Genomic DNA, 24937 nt, shown 5'->3' with positions numbered 1-24937 from the left:
AAGATTGGGATTGGTACATTCAAGATATGTAACTTTTCAGAATAAAAGCACATGGTACAGTAGCCAGTCAGGGATATGTTATTTTAACTTTAATTCCATTGCCTTTTTCCCCCTCTTATGTTTTGAATCGTGTTAGTCAAAGTGAAAGGGAAGAATTTGAAAATGAGTTCAAACAACAGTATGAACGAGAAAAAGTATTATTAACTGAAGAAAATAAAAAACTGACAAGTGAACTTGATAAGGTGAGTGATACAACCTAGTTTTTATTCCCTGAGCACATGCTAAATGTTCAACACTATGATAGAAATTGTAGATAATTTTGTATTTGATGCCCAGTTTGAGTTCAATATTTTTCCTTATATGCAGGGTTGGTACAGGCGAGTTTTCATTACAACAGTCTGTACGGGAGTTCTGGAGAGAGGGTTTTGCTTATCTTATCAGATTCTTTGTCCCATTTATTTTTTGAGCCTCTCTTCTTTATTTCACTTTCCATCAATTCTCTTTTTCACACTTTCCTCCCATATTTGGTACTTACTCTTTCATGGCTGTTGGAGGTAAGGTGACCCTTGGCAAGAGCAGGAACATTTAAGCCAAACTGGAGAAGTTTTGACAACTCTGTTTGTCCTATTCATGATGGAAAACTGCTAATAGCTAGAAATAATATTGTTGGTAGGTAGGAATCTAGAGAAACAAACTCTGCCTAAACCACTGTAGCTTGAATAAAGAGCAGAACCATTCAGCCAGATTTATGAACAAAATGTCAAATACTTAAAAGGAATGTTTTTCCGTTTAGTAGCTGAGATTTCTTGAAGTGCCATTATTCTGCATTTCTTTCATCAGTTCTTAACAAACAGTTGTAAAAATTCTAATATTATCTAGATGTTTAATCTTATTTGTATTTAAGAACGTTTGGATAATTGTGTTTTATAATAATTTCTAGGATTTTCCTCCAATAAAATTATTTTGTTCAGTTATTAGTTATTCCAATAAGAGATTGAAAGACCATGACTAAGTAGTCATAAAAAGTCATAAAAGTCATAAAAGACTCTCTATTGTCTCTCGGTTTTCCCTTGTGTTCCATGCATCTTTCACTACTTTCTCCGTGACTGTTTGGTTCTTTATACATTTAATGACTTTGCTTTTTGCTTAAAAAGTATTTGAGAAACAACTCCATTTGTCCATTTTGTAAAGTCTTATGGAACTGATGTATGCAGACACTGGGAGAAGTGACTAGAGGTAGTAGAGACAGTAAGTAGTATGAATGTTTTCTTTAAAGTATGAAGAATATGTGAAGGTGATCGTGTAACTCTTAGTTATTTCCACTAAAATAAAACTAACAATATTTGAGTTTTATCCAAATAGGTGACATAATTGTTATTTCATGTGTTTGACTAATATGACTAAAATTAAATATTATTTGTCTATTAGACAGAATTTAAGGTTCTTTTAAGAGTAACCTTGATGTAAGAAATATAATTAAACTCTAGAAGGCCTCTGCATATAGTTTCTAAACAAACTACCTAGTAAAAAATGCATGTAGTTCAAGAAAAATTACATTACTTAATAATCAGTTTGTATGTAGAGCAAATCTTGTATTCACCCCTTGGTTTTATTTTATTAGTAACCATAAAGTTCTACTGAGTTTATACCAGAAATACATATTTGGAGAGAATTTGTAAGTAATGTTCTTTTGATCGTGATGAGATGCAAAGAATAAAAATAAAAGCCTGTCTCCTAAGTTAATAAAAATAGGACATTACCTTTTCTTACTAAATTGAAAGATATGATGAAGGATGAGTAGAACTTTGAGAGCAAATTCGTATGGTGTGGTAGTATTTAATGACAAATGATAACAAGAAATATTTATTCCCAGAAAAACAGAGACGGTTCTGGGTTCTGCTGCCTTTTAAGTCTCTTCCCTACTTTTGCTCCTTTTACAGCCTTTGCTTCTCTTCCTCTTTAACTCTCAGTTCACTGTGACTGAGCCTCTTCGCTGATTCTTTCTGTTCCTTCATTTTCTGGTTTAGTTTGAACTGTGTTTCTTCATTAAGAGGGATAACCAGAGAATGCTTTTGTCATTGCAATACCAGCTCTTCTGTCTGGGACCTGAGTGAAGACAGCCGAATTTCTTTTTTTTTTTTTTTTTTTTTAAAGATTTTATTTATTTATTTGTCAGAGAGAGAGAGAGAGAGCACAGGCAGACAGAGTGGCAGAGGAAGAAGCAGACTCCCTGTGGAGCAAGGATCATGACCTGAGCTGAAGGCAGCCGCTTAACCAACTGAGCCACCCAGGCGTCCCAAGACAGCCGAATTTCTTCTCAATAGAACGTCTAGTATAGAAGCTAGAAAGCAACTATTATGTTAATTTTGAAATTTATTTAATTAATACTATGACTAGATTCTCATATTCACATTTTTAAACTCCAAAAATTAAAATTTTGAAACAAATTAAAAAGGAGTACCAGGGTGACTCAACCAGTTAAGCCTAAGACTCCTAATTTCAGCTCAGGTCATGATCCTCAGGGTCCGTGAGATCAAGCTCAGAATTGGGCTCCATGCTGGACATGGAGCCTGCTTAGGATTCTCTCTCTCCCCCTACCCCTTGCCCCACACCTGCCCCCACTCCACTGCTCATGCTCTCTCTCTCAAAAAAAGAAAGAAAAAGAAAAGAAATTGAAAAAAAGTTTGTTGATATTTCCAGAAGTCTCGTAAGTTTCTTTTTCTTTTTTTTTTTTTTTTTTGAGAGCGAGCACACACAAGACACACAAGTCGGGGGTGGAGGAGCAGTGAAGGGCAAAGGGAGAAAGAGAATCTTAAGCAGGCTCCATGCCTGGCACAGAGCCCAGTGAGGGTGGGGCTTGATCTCCTGACCTGAGATGATGATCTGAGCCAAAATCAAGGGTTGAATGCTTAACTGACTGATCCACCCAGGTACTCATTTTAAGTTTCACTCTTTATTTAAAGATAACTTATTGCAAATAAAATTAACCATGTATGTTAGGGAGTGAAAGTGAATGGCTTCCCATAAAGAAAAATATTTGTACCCTGTTCTTAAATTATTAAACAAAAAGTCTAAATTGTAAAAATTACATAAAGTTACCCATGATCTCATTACCATAAAACAAATATTTTAATTTTATATGTTCCTTCCAGGTTTTGTTTGTGTAAATAGTTACGTAGGTGCAGTCATACATGCATTCCATTTTCTAATATGCCTTTCACTTAAAATGTCATGATCATGTTTCCATATTCGATACTATACTGTGCTATGCTATTCCATATTATAAGCCTGATATGTCAAGGTACAAATAGTAAAACCTTCTCATTCCCAAATAAACAAAATGAACGAATACTTGGGTAGAATTTACTAAGTGCAGATCCTCTTCTAAGTTACTTTATATGTATCATTTAATCCTCACAAAAATTCTGTGAGGTATACACTATTACTCTTGCCATTTTATGGATGAGGAGACTGAGGCAGAGGGAGGGGGATGAGACTCCTTTCCTAATCAGAGGACCAGGGAGTGGCCAGATGGAATTTGAACACATGCAGTCTGGCTCCAGAGTCCATGCTTTTATTTAGTAATAATGAAAAGATTAGCATTTCTCTAATATTGAACAATTCTACTTATAACTATTGTAACATGGTCTTGCAAAAGCTGCGTTTCCTCTCCTTCCTGCAGATATCTAGCTGACATCACTCACAAATTAGTTGGAAGGACTGTCAAAAGCAATAGTAATCAAAAGTAATGTGTTGTATTAATTAGTAAAGACATTGCATCTGCAAAAAAATTTTCAAAGACGGCTGGTAGACTTCTGTCTGTGCTAACATGAAGAGATTGATGAATCCTCTCAAGAAAAAAAAATTTCAAAGTGGACATAATTGTCAAAAACAACCATTTCAGAGCTCTGGGAATTAACCAGAGGACGACCACTACAGAACATTGCTGAGATAAATGAAGGAAAATCTAACGGAGAGATGTGCATGGTTAATGGATCAAAAAACTTGGAATTGTTAGGACCTCAAGTCTCCTCTAATGTGTAAATTCAGGGAAATCCCCATCAAAATTCTGATAGACATTTTTGTTGGAATTAAGAAGCTTATCCTTAAATTTATTGGGAAATATAAAAGACCTATAATAGCCCTTTGCAACAAAAATTGGAGGATTTACCTGACAGTCTTTTGAAACTTATTAGTAGTATTGGTATTATGGAACTATAGTGTAATGGTCTAAAAATAAGTCCTCATATTTGTGGCCATTTGATTTTCAGCAAAAGTGCAAAGCAATTCATTGGGAGAAGGATAATCTTTTCAACAAATGGTGCTGGAACACTTGGATATCCATACGAAAAATAATTAAATTCTTATACCATATAAAAACATTAACTTAAAGTGGATCATAAACTGAAACATGAGAGACAATCGTAGAAGAAAATTTTCACGATTGAGGGTTAGTCCAAGATTTCATCGATATAAATCAAAAGTATAACCCATGAGAGAAAAATAATGATAAATTATACTTCATTACAATTTAAAGACAACATTAAGACAAGTAAAGGACATACACAGATAAGGGGGAAACATTTGCAAATCATTTACCTAATAAGAAACATATTCAAAATATAGAAAGAACTTAAAACCCAATAATAAGAAATAATGCAAACAACCCAGTGAAAAAATGGGGGAAAATTTTGAATAGACATTTCATGAAAGATCGATGAATGACAAGCAAGTGAAAAGATATTCAATATCATTAGGAAAATATCATTAGGAAAATGTGAGCTAAAACCACAGATACATAGTGCTGTACACCATCAAGAATGAGTGAATCAACAAAAGTGACCATACCAACTGTTGGCAAGGATGTGGAGGAACTGGAACTCTACACTGCTTGTGGGAGCATCAGGTGGTTGTATAGCCACTTTAGAAAATAGTTTAAAAAATTCTCAAAAGGTAAGCATACCCTTACCACATGACCCAGAAATTCCTGGAGATATTTAAGAAAACTGAAAACAGAGTCCTTCTAAGGACTTGTGTATGCATGTGCATAGCATCATTATTCACAATACCAAACAACTGGAAACAGTTCCAATGCTCATCAGCTAGTTAGTGAACGAGCAAATGAAGTTTACTATTACCCATATAATAGAATACTACTCAGCTGGAAAAGGGAGGGAATTTCTGATACACGCAATATGGTGGTTGAACCTCAGTATTTTGGGGAGTGAAAGACAAAAAAACCTACATGTTGTATGATTTCATTGGTATTGAATTTCTTGGAAAAGCAAAAGTATAGAAACAGAAAACAGATCACCAATACCTGGAACTCAGTTTGGGAGCTAGGACTGACTACAAACCAGCAGTGGGGAAATTTCTCCTGTACCAAAACTGGATTGTGGTGATTGTTGCACAGCTGTATAAGTTTATTTAAAATCCTTGAACCATTACACTTGTAATGGATAAATTTTATTGTATATAAATTATACCTTAGTAAATCTGTAAAAGGAACTGTTTTGGAGGTTAAATGGCACACCTTGAGGTACAGAACTGAAATCCCTTATTATCAACAGGCATATAAGGGTGTACGTGGCATCGATAGCTTCTCTGGACCCCATGGCCTTCTGAGAAGACAGTGAGGTTGGAGGTAGGGTTAAACAGGGAATTACAGCTGTGCTCCTTTGGTAGAGGGGGAGAGATAAAACTGCGCTGTGACTTGTGCCAAAAATGTCTATGTCTCACATAAGTACAGGCCAAAAACTGAGAACAACCCTGGGTCATTAGGATTCCTGATCAATTTAGATGGGGGGAATTGGCCCACTGTGACCTATAGCCAGATCCAGCTCTGAGACTGTTTCTTTAAGACCCATGAATTAAGGAGAATTTTTACATATCTTTTAAGTAAGTTTTTCTAAGAATAAGATGTGATGGAGCCCAGGCCTGGCCCACAAAGCCAAAAATATATACTATCTAGCTCATTGGAAAGTTTGCAGACCCTTGACTTAGAACATGTTTTAGCCTATATTAGTACCTGAGTCAAACACACACACACACATACATATATATGTATGCAAATATGTATATACACATATTCACATACACATATGTAAGTGTAAAGACATTTATTGTAAGGAATTTGCTCACCTGATTACGGAGGCTGACAAGTCCCAAGGTCTGTAGTTTGCAGTCTGGAGACCCAGGAAGAGCTGCTCTTTCAGTAAGAGTACAAAAGCAGGAAAAACTAACCTCCTAGCTTGAAGGCATGTAGGCAGGAGAAGTTCCCTCCTATTCATCTTACTCCCTAGGGTCAGCCTTTTTATTCTCCAGGCCTTTGGCTGACTGGTTGGGCCTACTGTGTTAGGGAGGGCAATCTGCTTTCTTCAGTCTTGATTCAAATGTTCATCTCATCCAGAGACACCTTCACAGACACACACAGACACACCCAGAGTAATGTCTGTTCCCACCCTACGGCCCAGTAGGTTAACACAGAAAATTAACCATCACCTGACCACTCATCCCCACAAACCTGCAAATAGCTCTTCTAGGAAAAACTCCTCTTCTTCAGGTTGAGTAATCAAAAAGAAATGAACATAGGAACACAATATCTCTATAAACATACCAAAAAGCAAGAAAAAATAGTAATAACAAATGCAGATTGAGCATTTATCAGAAAACTGTCATCATGAAATAAAAATTGAATGTAAATATCACAAATTTTTAAAAACTTATGAAAGCAGAAACTCGTGCTTCTGACTATGACAGATTAGTTTATATCATACCCCCCACCTCACCAAGAGCTGAATTTTTTTAAAAAATTGTCCTAATATGGTAGGACTATTTCCTGCAGTATTTGCAGGAAGGCATTGGAGAGATAAGAAGGGAGCTGTCATTACTGGGAATTAGCCAGAGGAGTAGTGCAGGGAGATGAGCCCAGCACTCAATGCCATTTTTCCCCTTGAGGCATTTGCTGATGTGAAAGCAGTAGCCGAAGATCCAGGAAGCTGAGCAGAGTATTCCACAGTCACACAAGTTTGAAGAGGTGAATACAAGCTTTCAGTTGGACTCATTGAAAGGCTACATTTTAGGAATATGAGTGAACCAGAAAGAGATGAAATCTCTCACTGACTGAAACCTAGCCTCCAGGTAACTCAACACCTGACCTATCTTGAGTCTAAATGCCTGCCAGAAGTAAAGGTCAATACTCTCTGCAGGAAGGTACTATACAGAGTGTCAAATTAACCCTAACAGTTGTATACAAAATGTATGGCATTCATTAAAATAGTTACCATGCATCCCAGGAGGTAAAACTAAGTCACTGAAAGCCAAGAGTAAAAATATAATAGCAAAAACAAAATAAGGAAAGAAAAAATGGAAAAAAAAATTAGTTTGTATAAGCAAGCCCACAGGGATTCCCATCAGAATTTTCATAAATGAGATTTAAAAATAACTGTGTGATAGAAAATGGAAGACAAAGAATTTCAGCAGGCAACTGGAGTATATATGGAAGAGTCAAATAGAACATCTAGAAGTCAAAACTAAAATAACCAAAATACCCAATAGAAGATTTTAACAGCAGGCTGGAAAGAGCTGAAGAGAACAGTGAATAAGTAAAAAAATTTTGGACTAAAGTATGGGTAGAGATTAAAAAGGATGAACATACATAAAAGAGGATGAAGACGAAGGGGACATGACAAAAGGATCTGAGGTACAAATACTTGCTTTCCCAGATGGAGAGGATGGTCTGTGACATACGTAGTATTTGAGGAATTAATGACCCATAATTTTCCAAAACTTAGGAGAAACATTTAGGTACAAATTCAAGGAATGCCACAAACCCTAAAGGTGGTAAATAGAAATTAAATCATGCTTAGAGACATCATAAAAAAACCGCTGAAAAACAGCAACCAAAGAAAGTCCTGAAAGCAGCCAGAGAAGAAAATCCCATTATATTCAAATGAGTAAAAGTTAAACTGAAGCTTGACTTCCCAACAGAAAAAAATGACATCCAAAAAGGGATCAAAACAGGGAATAAAAAGGAATGACATTTTCAAAGTGCTGGAGGCTAATTGCCAACCTGGAATGTCCTATACAGCAAAAAATGTTTTTCAAAAATGAAAGCAGAAATCAGGACTACAGAAAACTCTGCAGGACAACCCATTTTCTTCAACAAATAAATTACAAGAAAAATAAAAGTGCTGGAGGGGAACTGCTACGGATAGAATGTGTTCCTCCAAAATTTACTTGTTGAAACCTACCCCTCAGTGTGATTGTAGGAGGAGGTGTTGCCTTTGGGAGGTGATTAGGTAGTGGTGTGGAGCGCCCATGGGGGGATTATCATCCTTCTGAAAGCAACCCTGGAGAGCCCCTCAAGCCTTCCACCCCCTGAAGATGCAGCCAAAGACCACCCTCTGTGAACCAAGAGCAGACCTCACCAGATACTGAATCTGCTGGCACCTTGATCTTGGACTCTCTGGTCCCCAAACTGTGAGAAATAAATGTTTCATATTTAAACTATCCAGTCTCTGGTATTCTAGTATAGGGGCCCAAATGGACCCCTAGAGTCTATAAATAAAAGAGACTTACAAGATACAGGAACCATTAATCTGTGGTTACTTTTTGGTATCATGATTCAATATGACCAACTGTTAAGCTTTTTGGTATTTTGAGATAACTAGAAATTTGAACAATTACTGCCTATGTGATATAAGGAAACTCAATTTTTAAAGTATGATTATATTGTTATCTTTTGAAAGAGAGAGCCTTATTTGCAAGAGATATACACAGAAATATATATGGGTAAAATTATAGATGTCTGGTATTCACTTCAGAATAACTCAGGAGGAAGGGGTAAGAAGACAGGATGCAAATGAAATGACTGGCATTGAGGTGATAATTGTTGAAGTTGGCCGTAGGCTCATGTGAACTAACTTATACTGTCCATTTTTCTATATACTTGAAATTCTATATAAGATTTTATTTTAAGAAGAGGATGACATGGAGACATTTACAGACCAAGAAAAAAACAAAAAACGAGAGATGATGTTACTGGTGGAACCTGGGGAGTTTTCAGGCAACTGGAGAAAGTTCACACAAGTGTAAGAATTCAGTATAGGGAGTAAGGGGAAAGCAAAGGCAGAGGAGAATTCAGAATATGTGATGTTTCCAAATTCAGTGACCAGAAGGGTATATAATAAGAAGTAGGAAGACAAGCATTTTTTAGTGGAATATGGTAAGTAATCAGATTTAACAGGCGGCATCTGAACACCTTGCTTTCCTGTTCCTGAAAGTCACAGGTATCTTCAAGTGTCTGAAAACTGTCTTTCAGCTCACAACTTTGTATGAGAACTTAAGTATGCGCAACCAGCAGTTAGAAGAAGAGGTAAAAGACCTAGCAGACAAGAAAGAATCTGTTGCACATTGGGAAGCCCAAATCACAGAAATAATTCAGTGGTGAGTGCTCTGTTTAAATGTGGTTTTGTGGGTGATTTGAACATGTGGCCAAGTTTTCATGAATTCCAGTTGAAAAATGTTTCCCTGAAGAACATAATTTTATTAATGGCCTATTATTTATTATTGATTTGCGTCCTTCTGTATTTTCTCTTGTTCTTTTCTCCAACTGAAGCCAGTATCCCATGTCAACTCTTCACAGCTTCATTGAAAGCTGTTATTTCGAAGAAAAGAAAATATTATTTTAAGCTGGTTGGTCCTTAAAGAACCGAAGAAACTCATTCACTAGCTATAGGTTTCTTTCTAAGACCAAAATTGCTATATTTGTAATTATTTTAAGAAACAGCCTAGAGAAAAATTTTGAACCTGAAGACGTGCTGTCATCTTCTTTCATAATTACCACAGGTTAAAGAATAGTTAATAGGGGTGCCTGGGTGGCTCAGTGGGTTAAAGCCTCTGCCTTAGGCTTGGGTCATGATCCCAGGGTCCTAGGATCGAGCCCCACATCAGGCTCTCTGTTCAGCGGAGAGCCTGCTTCCCCCTCTCTCTCTGCCTGCCTCTCTGCCTACTTGTGATCTCTGTCTGTCAAATAAATAAATTTTTAAAAATCTTAAAAAGAAAAAAAGGAACAATTAAAAAAAAGAATAGTTAATAAAATGAAACTGTAATCATGTAAGTTTATTAACTATTCTTTAAGTTCTTATGATTCAATGTAGAATGAATTACCTTAGTGACTTTCCGCACTCATTTATTTCATTAAATATTTCTGGTATTTATAAAAATGTGTATATTTTTATAAAACATGAAGGAAATTGAACACAACAGGGACTTTATTTTCTAAGGAAAACATATTTTTTAGATTTTTATAGTTACTTTTCACCTTTCTTATTCTTTTTGGCTCATGGATGTTTAATTTTATGAAAACTAGTTTCTTTATGGATATAGACCAATCATTTGGGAATTTTAATTTCTTGTAATCTTATTTTGGTTCTTTAAGCATTTTTTCCATTTTCCTACTTCTTGCAGACTAACACTGTCCATCTTTAAATCAGAAGTGGATAAACACTGTCTTTTTAAGTGATCTTACCCAAATAACTCAAGTATTTTTGATGTAGACTAAACTACAGAGCTCTTATGTTCACTCATCTTTGGCTTATTAATGTGACTATACAGTGCATAGCTAAATGAAAATGCCCAAATTGAGGAAATTTGGTTGTGTCACAAACAGGATAGTACCGTTAATGGTTCATTAATGTTAAATTTATGTCCTTTCATCAAGTCTACATTTCTGAACCAAATTCATTCTAATCTTTAGCCAAGCTTATAATATCAAAAATTATGACTATTTATTTATAACTCAATTATTATATAACCAAATGTATAATTAAACTATAGCTGAAAATGACTTCATAGAAGAAAAAGATGATCTGGCCAAAGCCCCAGTTCCTAGACTGCTGATCTTTTCCAGCAATAGGCATGATGGGTTCAGATGGAATGGGAAGTGCTTCTAGTAAAGTAAAGAAACTTTTTTTTTTTTAAGATTTTATTTATTTATTTGACAGAGAGACAGTGAGAGAGGGAACATAAGCAGGGGGAGTGGGAGAGGGAGAAGCAGGCTCCCCGCTGATCCAGGACCCTGGGATCATGACCTGAGCCGAAGGCAATTGCTTAATGACTGAGCCACCTGGGAATCCCAGTAAAGAAACTTTAAATGTAGATTCTCTGGAAAGGGTTAGTAGGAAGTATTAAGGTGAAAGTTTTTACATGATACCATAAAACACTCATTTTAGGCTTTTCACATTCAAGGAAATGTACAGAAGAAACCAGGAATGCAGGCAGATCAGTTTGCATAAAGCTGTTATTTAGAAATGGGCTAATATATTAGGGTGCCTGGGTGTCTCAGTCAATTAAGTGTCCAACTCTTGGATTCAACTCAGGTCATGATCTCAGGGTCGTGAGACTGAGCATGCTGTCAGACTCCACACACTCAGCACAGAGTCTGCTTGAGATTCTCTCTCTCCCTTTGCCCTTCCTCCTGCTTGTACTCTAAATAAATAAATAAATAAATAAATAAAATCATAAAAACAAAACCAAAAAAATGGGCTACGGTATTAGATAACTAATTATTAAAACCTAATAAGGTAAAAGTAAAAGGTATACTCCCTGTTCTCAGAGTTCTCACCTCCTTGAATGTTTAATCTGAGACATTCTGTCCCTGCTTAACAAGGCAAGAGTCTCAGACTCTTTCGAGTTTTTCAGTCTTGCTATATTAAAAAATGAAGGGATGCTGGAGACAGGAAGGTGGTGGTGGAGTAGAAGGGCCCTAGGCTTACCTTGTCCCACAAATACAACTAGATAACTGTGGAATCATACTAAAACCCCCAGAAACTGGACCAAAGACTGACAAAACAAACTCCACATTTAAAGAGCGAAGAGGCCACATTGAAGAAGGTAGGAAGTGTGGAGTCATGGTTAAGGGAAGAAACAAATCCTGGCTGCTGCAGAGGAGAGGTACCCATAGTCACAGAGAAGGGCAAGAGGGAGGAACACACAGGGGAATGCACAAGGAGAACACCTACCCATAGCCATTGTCTTGAAAATGAGAGGGGCTAAATTTCATGAGTTCTTGGAACGAGCAGGGATCGAAGACTGGAGTTTTAAAGGTCAGCAGGCTTGGCTGAAATAGAACCTGGAGAGTACTGCACTGCTCTTGGAAAGAAGACAGGCAAACAACCCTGGGGCCTGGCCCTCTCAATGATAATACAGTTTTCTTAAGTGTCTTTCTCAGTACTCTAAAAAGGTAGTCTTCCTTCATCTCCACTTATTCTTTATACTGTAGATCAGATGATTAAATCAAAAGGCCATGGTCATGTATATAGAGCCTAAAGATATATAACAAACTAGGCTGGGCAACTTTTTACAATGACTGTATCGCTTTTATTGTTAGATTCTTTTCCTTGTCCTCCAGTACACCTTCCCATCTAAGAGAAAAGAGAACCAAATCCCTTTTAAAGGGCCTCTTTAATATATATGAATAGAGATATATGAATTTGACTCCTCAGGAGTTGAAATTCTGAAAGATGTTAAGGCCAAGTACAGTTTGTCTGCTGTATGCATCAGATACTTACGGATATACCTGAAATATACTTTCCTCATTACTATTCAGTGGCCTCAGTTGTATTTATGAGAACAGCCAGCCTTCGCAAAGGCAAAGAGTGTTCCCCAGAGTGTTAGAATTCACTTCTAAGCACTGCAGACTTCAGCTCCTCTTTTTTCCTTTGTGCCAGTTATAGCTTTCTATATACTGTTTTCACTCTTCTTTAGGTTAGGACCTTCTTTCATAGATTTTCATATGCTGGCAGTCCTTATCCTAGTCTTGCCCTTGTTTTGAAGGGGATGTAATAACATACGAACCTACTCTTGATAAATTCTGAAATGTAGAAAGAATGTCATTGAATATAAATTGAAAATATTTCTATCTAGCATCATAATAGTTGCATCAGCAACATAGTCTTAAGACAGTTACAAGTCTCAGTAAGCTTTAATCTTTTCCTTTTGGTTGGTATTTTATTGATCATTTTAGAAGACAGAGGAGCTTTATTGCAGTACAACCCTGATTTTTGCAGAATATTTTACTTTAAACTTTCTAAATATAGGGCACTTTAGTTTTAAAAATGATGAGTTTTGTTTTCCTAAGATAAAATGGCAGGACCCAATTAATGAGAAATCTTAATATTCTTTAGAAATCATGTATATATGTGTGTTTTTAATGTTAGATTAAAAGAGTATTCTTTGGTTCAAGGGCGAAATTTCACTAATTTATCAAGTATAAGTAATTTGAACTTTCCTAAATGTGGCCAGCTTTAATTCTTAGATAACTGAAACAGTTGAGTAAACCCTCTTCCCCCTTGTCAGGCAGTAGTGCTATGGTAGACCTTTTGAAAGAAGACATTTCAGTTATTTCTTGTATGAGGCTTTGAAAGCACTGTATTTCTCACTGAGGTTTTTCTGTTTGTGTTGTCCTTTATCTATATGTGTATGTATTCCAGGGTCAGTGATGAGAAGGATGCACGAGGGTATCTCCAGGCCTTAGCTTCTAAAATGACTGAAGAGTTGGAAGCATTGAGAAATTCCAGCTTGGGTGCTCGAGCAACTGTAAGTTCTGCCATTTTGCCTGGAGAATTACCATAAGGGGTGATAGGGAGGATCAACACACTGTAATAAATCTGAACACTTTTATCAGTTTGTCTAGGGTTTAGTTCCCTGGAAGGTTTTTCATGAGAATTCACTTAGTCCAAGTCTTTGCCAGTTTAGGAAGTCATAACACATCACTGCTTAACCGTAATTTGTATAGTAGCCGTTATTGATAATCATTATGAAAAACAAACTCCTTTATGTGTGGGTCTACAATTATTTCTGAATTTAGAGAAAAATAATATATTTTCACAAGCAGTGTTTCAGTTCTGTGATCAGAGAAAGTAATGCTTTTAAGTAGTTTCTAAATTTACTTGCATTAATGAATTTAAACATTAAGGAAAAAATAGGATGGGGCTAACAACAGTTATATCGTTTGGTAGGATATGCCCTGGAAAATGCGTCGTTTTGCAAAATTGGATATGTCAGCTAGACTGGAGTTGCAGTCAGCTCTGGATGCGGAAATAAGAGCTAAACAGGCCATCCAAGAAGAGCTGAATAAAGTTAAAGCAGCTAACATCATCACAGAATGGTAAGGTTGAATGATAGAGTCTACTAGAATAATTTCTGAGGTGGTCAAAAAGTATTTGGGGAGAAGTTACTTATTTATTTCATACGTATCGCTTTTTTCTTTTAAGTAATGTCCAGAAAAATTTATGAACATTTGAAAATGAATAGATGTTTTCAAACCTTATTTGCAGATGCAGGATTTTAATATAACCTTGTTTTCCTCTGACTTGTCCATAAAGTGGAATTAATAGTGCTAATTAATATTTTATTATTTATTTTCCCCCTTATGGTAAAATTTAGTTGACTCTCAAATTCTCTTCCATTAAATTCAAAATTCTCTCCTTTACGAGAGTATCATATTAGTATAAAAAAAGCAACATATATTCAGGACAAAATACAGTCATCTGGGGATTCTGGCCTCTACCATAGATCTTTTATAAAGGAGGTTTTCTTGATAATAAATTTCATAATAGTATTACAAATTCTAATTATTTCTTCCTATTCGTTTATGCTTTAAGAAAAAGTATATCCTCCACAGTCTGAGATAATCCTGGATAACGCCATTCCTTTAAGCCTCATTACAACAGTAGAGCAACTTATACTCTGAATAAATAAATGATAAAATGAAAATCTTAATTGGATTGGATATACCTATGGTTCAAGAATAAGTCTGTATTGGTGATATAGAGAAACAGTAGAAAGTTTGTGTTACAAATCAACGTATAACTAGAAAAATCCATTTGGTGCTGGAATAGCAGAGTTTCAGAAGCATTCAATCGTGAAAAGAAATATAGTCCCATAAATTCCGTTTGTAATGGTGTGAAAGCCTTAGTCCTTAAACTGTAATCATTAATGTTTTGAATCCAGTTAAAGGTCAGCTGCCTGGCACCCCACTGAATTATAAACTCTTGTTACAAATAATCCAGACATAAATTAAGTATGCTTTGCTTAAATGTGCTAGGATGACATTGAAAATGCAAGAGAACGTTTCCTGGAGAATGTGAGTTGATCCTAGCACAAAGCTGCTGAATGTCATTCTGAGTTGTAGTTAGAACAAGTGTGAGCTGCCTTCCTGTGCCTGGGACACAGGCCTTTGCACATTTGCTCGTAAACCAGACTGTGAATAAAACTGGAAACTACAGATGTACTCATAAAAATGGGCCACTTTTATGGTTCTCTGTGGAAGAGTCTAACAAAATCCTTAATTTAACCTCTGATTTTATGACATTTTAAGATCGAATTATTTAGCTCCGAGTCCGCATCTTTTTCTATAAAAGGCCAGATACTAAATATTTTCAGCTTTGTGGGCCATATTGTCTTTGCCCACTCAACTGTGCTGTTGTGCAAAAGCAGCCAGAGACGATCTGTGAATGAATGAGTCTGGCTGTGTTGTAGTAGAAGTTGGTTTGTGCAGCAGTAGGTGACCAGCAGGACTTGTCTTTCCTGCGGTGGCTTGCACTTCCCTGACTTGATGGGACTGACTAAACCAGGAAGCTCTGACTACGTACTGTAGGATGGCTCACTAACCAGCAGTAAAAAATAATGACATTTTCCCTTTTTTTCCCTTACTGAAGTAAACTAAAAGATTCAGAGAAGAAGAACTTGGAGCTACTCTCAGAAATCGAACAACTGATAAAGGACACTGAAGAGCTTAGATCTGAAAAGGGTATGAGAATGTGTTTTGCATCAATCAGGGCTTATTCTGTTGTGAATGTATTTTATTACCCGAGCATCTGCGTACGTGGAGGTCGGAGAATTGTTCACACTAACTACGCTGGTACTCGCTGATGGATATGTGTATGCGTATGCGGCACTCACTCTCGCTAGACTGGTCTCAGAATCCTTCTGTTGTACCTAATATACTTGGCTTACAGTTTTGATAGTAACAGAAAAACTTACTTTGCCATAAATTGGACTGTTGTTTTTTTTTTTTTTTTCAGTGCCATGGATAATTTCACAAATAAGATTTTTGTGATTGGAAAAAAAAACTATTTTTTTTATACTTTATACTCTTTTTCAAATGGTGTAGGATTTACTTCCAGGGTATTTGAGAAAACAATGTATGAAGTAGCTAAAGATTCATCTAATCCTGTGTTAGAAGGCAATTCAGTGACGAACTGTTTTGGCACTTCATTGTTTTCTTCCACGTTTGATTCTTAAACCGCCTGCCTTGCGGGATTTCTCAGGATTTATTCCCATTTTCTTGAAAGCATTACCTGATCATGTTTCCATCAATGTGAAAAGTAACTCAAAGTGCGTGGCGGCTATTACAGGAACTTCTTAAACTTCCTTTCCATAATGTGGGCATTAAGAATATGAGGATTTAATACAAAGAAATTCAGAATGTTGTTTTCTCAATGAAGGGATCTCTCATATGCAGTTATAGAAACTCATTGTCCTGGGGTGCCCGGGCGGCTCAGTCTGTTGAGCATCTTACTCTTGATCTCAGGTCGTGAGTTCAAACCCTGCACTGGGCTCCATGCTGGACATGGAACCCACTTTAAAAAAGAAAGAAAGAAAGAAAGAAATTCATTGTCCTGACGAAGTCAGTATTCCTGACTGAATAGTGAACTAATTAATGGCTTTACGTTATACATACATGATGTGATGCTCCCCTATTTCTCAGTCCTGTGACACAGTGATGTCTAGCTTGTTGGGCCTCTGTATCTGCTTTTAAAAATTGTGGAGAAAAAATAAAATTTTGGGGAAAGAGAGGGTATCACATAAACCAGTTGACATGAAAAACCCTTTAAAGTCGTAGATGTTCGAAAACTGTCTGTTGAATTTCCTAGTGAACAAGAAAGGAAGGAACCCAGCAGAAGTGAATTAGGAACTCACACTGAGCACAAGGCTTCACACTAAATTGAGAATCAAGGAGAGTTTTCAAACATGAAGAGTGGAAGGGAGCTGCATTATTTAATGTGTAGAGGAAAAAGAATATGTAAGACCTGTAGGACCTGTAGCCCTAAAGGCAGTTTATACAGAAGAGAGACCAGTGCAGAGTGTGACTAGCACTGACTGCATCATTTTTAGAACAGATCTAAACTTGCAGAAGAAATAAATTTATCTTATTGCTTTATGAAAGCATGTTAACCTATAACTTCTATTTGGATTTAGAACATTGTAGAATAATAAAATTTTACTTTATGTTGTAACATAATATACTATACTATTTAAATATAATGTCATATTTATATAATGAAAGCAAGGATTTTTTTTCTGCTATGTTTACTAATATATCCTGGTATCTAGACAAGGTTTTGGCACATAATAGGCTCTCAGTAAATATTTATTGACTGGATGAACTTCTGAACATAGTGCCTCATCTGGCATCTGTGGTGTTTGTTATTAGAGAGTAGTATGAAAGCCACACAAATTAGTTGATGTCACTTCCTAAGGATGTGGAATCAAAAATGGGTGCTTGGTTGTTTCTGCTTTTTCCTCGTTAGTATTTATCATTGTATACATATTTTAAGAATTATTTTGGAAACTATGCATTTGAAGTTAATACCATAACCAGCAAATAGGCATCAACTTTTAAAACTTTATCTGAGAAAAGCTAGGGTATGAGTGATTTATTCTATCAATAAAACAATACCTGAAATCAAACTGAGGCCTTGACAAATGTGTTTTCATAACTAAATACATTTGTTTTATCACTACATTATTATGAGATTATTTATATTAGTGCATACTATATGATTGCTAAGAGTTTTTCAAAACAGAAACCTTGTTTGGTGATAAATTAGCTGAGAAAAATCAGACATAACCATGTTTTTAAAATTCTCCCAAGTCTACTAGGATTTACTGTGTTTCTTATGATGTGCTCTATGGGAAAAGAAAGAAATTCAAGACCTCAAGTCAGGAAACAAGTATGTCCTGGAGACTGATATAACTGTTAAGTGATATTCCAAGAAACAGTAATATAGTTGATTAAACATATAGAGTTAATAGTATTGATCAACTTTAAAATATGGTAGCTTGTGAACAGCTCTTAACAGACTCAGACAGGAAAGGTTATCCATTAGAATTAGTTTAAATTGTTCTAGTTTTAAAAAAAGTTGCTGCTGTCTTCTAGGTATAGAGCACCAAGACTCACAGCATTCTTTCTTGGCATTTTTGAATACGCCTACCGATGCTCTGGATCAATTTGAAGTAAGTATTAAGCTTTTCAAGTATTCCCTGCGGTCCATTTAAAATTCACTTTGTGATTTGAAATTCATTCGCAATGGAACTGTTTTATTGCCTCCCACATGAAAGGACCTAGAATCTTATATAAATAAAAACGTATTAGGAAAAGAGTATGTTCTGCATTCTTATGGAAACTATAGTCACATTTGTATTTAAGAAAAATTTAAGAAAGGTCTAAATATGAGAGTCGTAACATTTAAAAGAAATTTCATCTCTTCCCCTGAGTGTTGGCAGAACAAATCTGAACACTTGAAATAATTTTGACACTTTTCTTTTTTGTCCCAAGCATAGAGCCGCAATTTAAAAAAAAAAAAAAAAAAAGGTGAAAAAGGTCAGATCTCACAATAGGGCAATGCTGGGTCTAGCTCCAAATCAGTTCAATTATTTTAGAAGTTTACAGTAGGAATACTTTTTGTTAAAAGTATTACATATACTGTATTAGGCAGTATATAATAATAGAAATAGTGACTCTCTGACTGTCCTTCTTGGGGCTTAAATGCTTCAAGGGGGAAAAAAAACAATTTTATGATATAAACTATATTTTTGTCTCAGAAAATTCAAGTTAGTGATTATATCTTTGTTAAACAAATGATCACAGGTCTCTATGCAGAGCACTGTTCTAGATGTTGGAGATAGAGTAGTGACCAAATTCACTAAGTCCTGTTCTCAGAGAGGTTACGTGCCAGTGGGAACAGCTAGAGGCCAAGAGATTCTGCTGCTCACTTGTAATTATTACCCTTCTACAGTGCTTTGTTTAATTTGAGTATTAATGATTTGCCATGCGCTTCATCTTGTTATATTTTGGGCACAATGTATGCATTATATTTCATTCCTTTGGGAAAGGGAAAAAGAACCACACTTTTTAAAGTAATTAATGGATTTCTAAGTTTCTTGACAAACGATGCCAATGACTGCTTTTCTCATTTATTTATTTGAATTAATGTCATTTGCCTTTCAATTGTTTTACAAAATTTTTGATTTATTATTTGTTCTTATTAAATTGCTTCATCCATATTTTCTATTTTTTATTGCTGTATTCGTTAAATAGGATTCCTTTTCTTCTTCCTCATCTTCACTGATTGATTTTTTGGATGACGTAAGTCTTTGATTTTCAAACCAATGCATCCTTCAGTAAAAGACATCAGTGAATTGAATTGAAGAATTTTGCTTAGTAATGCAGTCAGTTTTAGAAATATCATACCTGGTAATTTATTTGTGAGACAAAATTTGCTTCTTTCTTATCTGAAATATAATGAAGAGTTTATCTTTATTAAACATCAGAAAGTGAAAATGTACTTTGAAAAATGCTTTGGCCATCAGAGAATCTTTATTTCCTTACTTTGCAACAATTCTGAAGACTGGAAGGCTTATTTGATTATTGTAACTCTATGCATATGTTTATAAAAATGCTCATGTTTACATTTCATGGTGATTTCTATTTCACATTCCCCTTTTCGGCACTTTGCCATTTTTCTCAGTTTGAAGTAAACTTCTGGTGGTAAAATAAAAAAAAAGTGACATGTTTTATTAAATCTTTCAATAGATTTTATTGTAACATAATATCTGAGTACAAATCAGTTTTTAATGCTGAAAGAATTTCACTTACAATGTGGAAATGATTTTGTTTATGTATGTGCTACATGCACTATAAATTGACTGCACTACCGTTTTCTCTCCTAAATTAATAATATCCATTTGATAATTTAGAAGCCCCTAATGTATATCGTTCATTCTGTTTACTGAAATACCAAATGTACAATTCTCTCTATTCCACATTAAATGGCACAAAAATCCTTGTCATGTCGAACATATAACCTTTCTAGAAACTGGAAAATAAAATGGGTTCAAATGCAAATGTTCTACATAGCACCAGTTTTTCAACCAGGGAAATTTTTGTATGTCTGATTTTTTTGTGTTTTGTTAAACTTAATTCTTATATTCAGAAAAGTATTTCGTATAATTGTCCACTTAAGAAAACTCTTGATCCAGATTTTTTTTAATTTTTTAAATGATTTTTTTTCTCTTTGTAATATTATACCCAAGTGTACTCATTTCCATTCTGATTGGAAGCTATTTCATTATTCTTGAGATGGTTGTTCTAGTGAATTCTACAGTGCAGTAAAAAGGACTGTCTTAAGGTATAATAGTATTTCATGTTATAATCTACTGTGTGTCTCACTGTACTAAAGTATTCAATATAGTATGTCCATAGAAACATCTTTCACTTGAGAGAGAATGAGAAGGAAGTTCAAATAAATTATTTTAACTTCCTTCCACCAGATAGAAAACATTCCATTTTTTTTCTAACAAACTCTTCTCTGCATTCCCTTTTCTCCCACAAAAACAATGAATGTAGAACCTAGAAGTTGTATGTATTTTGACAGATAGTTTCGTTCTGCTCAACCCTAGGGCTGTAGGAATGTGCGCTGTCCGGCGCCCGCCTTGTCTCTGCTCTCCTGGCCGCCGCCCAGCTGTAGTGAAGAAGCCTCCTGCCTTCATTTTCCTCTGGGAGAAAGCTTTCTTGTCCTTCACCCGCTAGCACTCAGCCTAAGTGCAGTTCACATGTAACACTGGGTTTCAAACCAGCACAAAGGAACTCCTATCATAAAGGGAAAAGGAGTTGAGTTGACACAGGCTGAATCTTTATGAATCAGGCTTTAGCTCTTAAAAAGCCTGGTTTTTTCCTTCATTTGCTTCCTGAGTTCTCTTCTTCCAGTTTATTGGTTAAGTGCATAAGGGGACTCAGATGCTGCCTGGACCACTTTCTGGGTGTATGGTTGGGAGCGAGTTCCGTAACCTTTCCATTAGATGAGCCCCAGTTTGCTCATCAGAAGAGCGAGGATAATAGTAATAGTGGTACCACCCCAGAGGTTATGTGCGAATTTAAAGAAACAAGGTGTGGAGAGCCCTCAGTAACACTGGTTATTATTTCCTTATTCATAATAGGCCGTTCACCTCCCTTCCTGCATTCCCTTTAGCTTTCTTTCTTGTCCAGGAATCCAGTGTGGCTTAAATGTTTCCTTGGCCTTCTGTTTGCCTTCCACCCCCAACCAGTCCGAGTCAGTGTACTCCCCACTTGTCCAGCCACAAGATCGCTACGCAGTGAGGCTTGCGTGTCAGGGAGAAGGCTAGAGTAAACTCCTGTTTAAAAAAAAAAATTGCTTGTTTTCCTCATATTTTATGGCATAAACCTCTGTTTATAGTTGATGATTATGACTGCTGCTCCCAGAGTTATCATTCATTTCATTCTCAAAGCTGGAGTAGAGTGATGTTTTGAAAAATGGTATTTGATCCTTGGCATGCTTGCGTTCAGTATCCAGGATACTTAGTGTGAAACCCCACTTCTGTTACTTTCTCTTTGGCACTTGGAAGCTTAAGGAATAGAATCAACCTTGATTGTTCTTTGCACCAAAACTAGTTAAGAGTGTTGAGCATGACTGCCCCTCCACCCCCATTGTAAGTGGATTGTAACCCTTGACTAATGCATACAATGCATCCTCTGGTCATTCTTTCTAATTTCTATTTCTGAGAAATAGATGACACTGAAGACCTAGAATTTGAATTGCATCAGGAACTTGTAGGTTTAGTAAGGGATAACGCCAGAATTCAGCCAGATTGCAGAAATGAAATGTTCTTTGGTGTCCAGCCACCATAGATCTTGCTCATCTGCTCCCTGTGGCCTAGTGACCTCATACTGCCCTCTGATTCTCTAGAACCTACCACCAGCACGTCCCCTCCTCCAAAACGATGCTTTACCTTTTTCCTTAAACCTTTTTATGGGCCTATTAACACAATAATTCTTTTTACATGAAATAATACCCAGAATCACTCTCCTACCTCCAGTTTTTCCTCAGTGTGTTTTGCTTGTTAGTTCAAAATTTAAGAGAATGCCAGAATTTCTAGCAATATGGGAACACATTTGGAGCCGTAGACTTTCCTGTTAAGTCGTATGGTTTAGACAACTTTCTGGTGAGTTGAGTTTCCAGCAAAAGCAGCCTTGACAGGAGAGCAATGTATGAGACCCAGGTCCTCCCTCCCCCCCCCCCCGCCCAACTCAGGTGAAGCAGAAGATGGTCTCAGCACCTTGCTTCTGTAATTCAGGACAACTCGGGTAGCTGGGCTTTTCTCCGTGTAGAATCATAGGGCTTCTGACAGAAAAGAACCACAGAAAATATTCAGTCCAGTGGTTGTAACTGTGGTTGATCACAGCATTCTCCCAGTAGTGGATTATTTACTCCCCCATTAGTAAAGCTTTAGGATTCTGTCTTTGGAGGAATAGAGAATGGTTTGCAACAGGGTTGTGGATGACATTGTTTAGGGCAGATAAGGGGGTGTTTTAGTTCATGGCAAACTGACGTCACTCTGACCGCTTTATCTCTTGGATCAGTTGTACCCCGGTGTGGTGAGATAGCAGTGACAGCAGTGAAATGGACTCCAGGGTCCTTCTGCTGTGGAAATCATTTCCTCTTGACCTTGTCTTTTCTTGAAGCCCCATACACCCAGTCCTAGGCTGCCTTGGGGGGTGGTTCCATGGTAGGCCACCCCCAAACAGGGTGAGGGGCAGGCGGAGTCAGCATCTTAGGCTCTTCCCCATCTGTTCCCAGCATCGCAGTGGCCTGAAGTCTGGGGATGATCAGACCGGCTTGCCAACTTTCCATCCTGTTCTGTTCATTTTCTTCTTTTCAGTTGAGCCCCCAAAATACTTGGCTTGACTGTATTAAAGGTCATACTAATTACAGTCCTGTAAGTGAGCTACGTGTTCTTTATATTTGGTAAACATATTGTCATTTATTAAATCTATGCCAGGTATGTTTTGAGTTTTATTTAAATTATAATTCTGTGCTCTGCTCATATGGGCCAAATTCACAAAAAATGGGAATTGCCCTCTCACTGGCAAATGAGAGTACACCAACTTGCTTTCTGGAGGCCATCTTACTCTGGTGACCTGAGGAGAGAGTAAACCAAGGAATTAAAGGTGTAGAGTGAAAAGGTCAGACATGAAGGAATAGAGTTAGTCCCAGTAGTCCCAACTGTCTGGTCCTCCTAACACTGTTCTCTTATATCCTGGCATATGACAAGAAGCAAGTATCTGAGAGTACTGGCAAGCCAAGTTCTACTCCTTGTTTGGCTCCGTAATAAAATCTTGCCAAGATGTCCGAAAGTATTTAATTTCATTCCTGGCTCCTAGCTTCCTTCTCTCATCTCTTGCTTTTAGCATCATCTCCCCCCTGGCTTTTTTAATAACCTATCATAACCCATCACAGGAATCTGAGGTTTGACAGCATTGTGTGTAGCTGTATCTGGGGAAAGTTGATCAGACGGAGAATCAATGGAAGATAGAATTTTAAAATATACATTATGAAGATCTTTTAATCCTGTGACCCAGACCAGGCCTAGATCCTTCTGAGAAATTATGGCATTCCTGATATTTCCTCTTTCTTTTTTTTTTTTTTTAAGATTTTATTTATTTATTTGACAGAGCATACAAGGAAGGGGAGCAGCAGACAGGGAGAAGGGGAACAGACTCCCTCAGACCAGAGAGCCCGATGAGGGGCTTGATCCCCGCACCTTGGGATCGTGACCTGAGCTGAAGCCATACACTTAACCGACTGAACCACCCAGGCGCCCCCTGATATTTCTCTTTCAGTTCTTTTTTTAAAAAAATCTTCCATCCATGTATTAAATACAACCCAAACTGAAACTCTTCCATTTCAGAAGGTTATAATATGCAGTCCTTCCCTAATTTAGGCAGCATTATATATTATTTCATATATACGGTATATTTTTATTGTATATTATATACCCTAACATATTTAGACAATCTAGAGAGAAAGAACCATGACTACCTAGTCTTTTACTCTTCAGTATCTTACTTTAAAAGACCTTTGGAATTCATTAACAGAATCTTAAAATCTATTTACCAGATTATTTAAGATAAATTACTTCTTTTGGTTTCTGCTTATGTGCTTACTTCCGTAACCAACCAGAAGTTTAGAGTGGCCATTTTACACCGGATAGAAAATGCACAGTTTCAATGGTAAACAAAGACAGCATACTGCTTTCTAGCGTATGCTGGAAGATCAGCTTCACTGTTAGTGGAAAACTGTGCTTGTGAGAGTGTGTATAAGAGAAAGTGTGTGCAGTGTGTGTCCCTCCAATTGTATTATCAGGAAATAGTCTAATTTCTCCTTCTCTATTGAAAATATAAATATCGCTGTCTGACTTCCAGGTAGACCCTTTAGGAAGAACATTATTCCTATGGTAATTTCATACCATTATTAGCTTTATATAGTGCCAGCCTGGACACTGTTGTCCTTCATATGCAGGGCTGGTTTGGAGAGACTTGTTGACTTGTTTTTAGCACAGTGGCAATATAGTTACTTTGCGCCACTCCTGCCTCTCTTCCTGGTTTCAGCACAGTCCCGACTCTGGTCTAGAAGTGTAGGGATACCCAAAAAGTAAAGATTTCTCTGTTTCAAACATCTCAGCACTTTCTGCACTTTCTAGTTTGCACAGTCGTTGCTGCTAAGATAAATCCAATATAGAAGCAGGCCTCGAAATGCTTCTCTTGCTGTTAGAAAACAAATCCATAGTTAGA

The 24937-nt window shown here is 36.6% G+C and overlaps 1 protein-coding gene across 19 annotated transcripts in view; it reads left to right on the top strand.

Moving 5' to 3' along the window:
- The window catches only part of CDC42BPA (CDC42 binding protein kinase alpha), a 318157-nt gene that overhangs the window by 232575 nt on the left and 60645 nt on the right, over nt 1-24937 (top strand). For 10 of the 19 annotated variants that reach the window (XM_045983612.1, XM_045983611.1, XM_045983607.1 and 7 more), the window contains 6 exons: nt 137-242; nt 9323-9447; nt 13494-13599; nt 14022-14170; nt 15723-15814; nt 18227-18303. In XM_045983612.1, coding sequence (XP_045839568.1) covers nt 137-242; nt 9323-9447; nt 13494-13599; nt 14022-14170; nt 15723-15814; nt 18227-18303 — 655 coding nt within the window. Of the gene's footprint in view, nt 1-136; nt 243-9322; nt 9448-13493; nt 13600-14021; nt 14171-15722; nt 15815-18226; nt 18304-19387; nt 19436-24937 lie in introns of all 19 variants that reach the window. The other 9 variants (XM_045983604.1, XM_045983599.1, XM_045983595.1 and 6 more) reach the window with 2 other exon arrangements.

The sequence above is a fragment of the Meles meles genome, chromosome 17 (genome assembly GCF_922984935.1).
Source record: "Meles meles chromosome 17, mMelMel3.1 paternal haplotype, whole genome shotgun sequence".
NCBI classification, from domain to species: Eukaryota; Metazoa; Chordata; class Mammalia; order Carnivora; family Mustelidae; genus Meles; species Meles meles.
The sequence above is the reverse complement of the archived record's forward strand: the minus strand, read 5'-3'. Positions and strand labels throughout refer to the sequence as shown.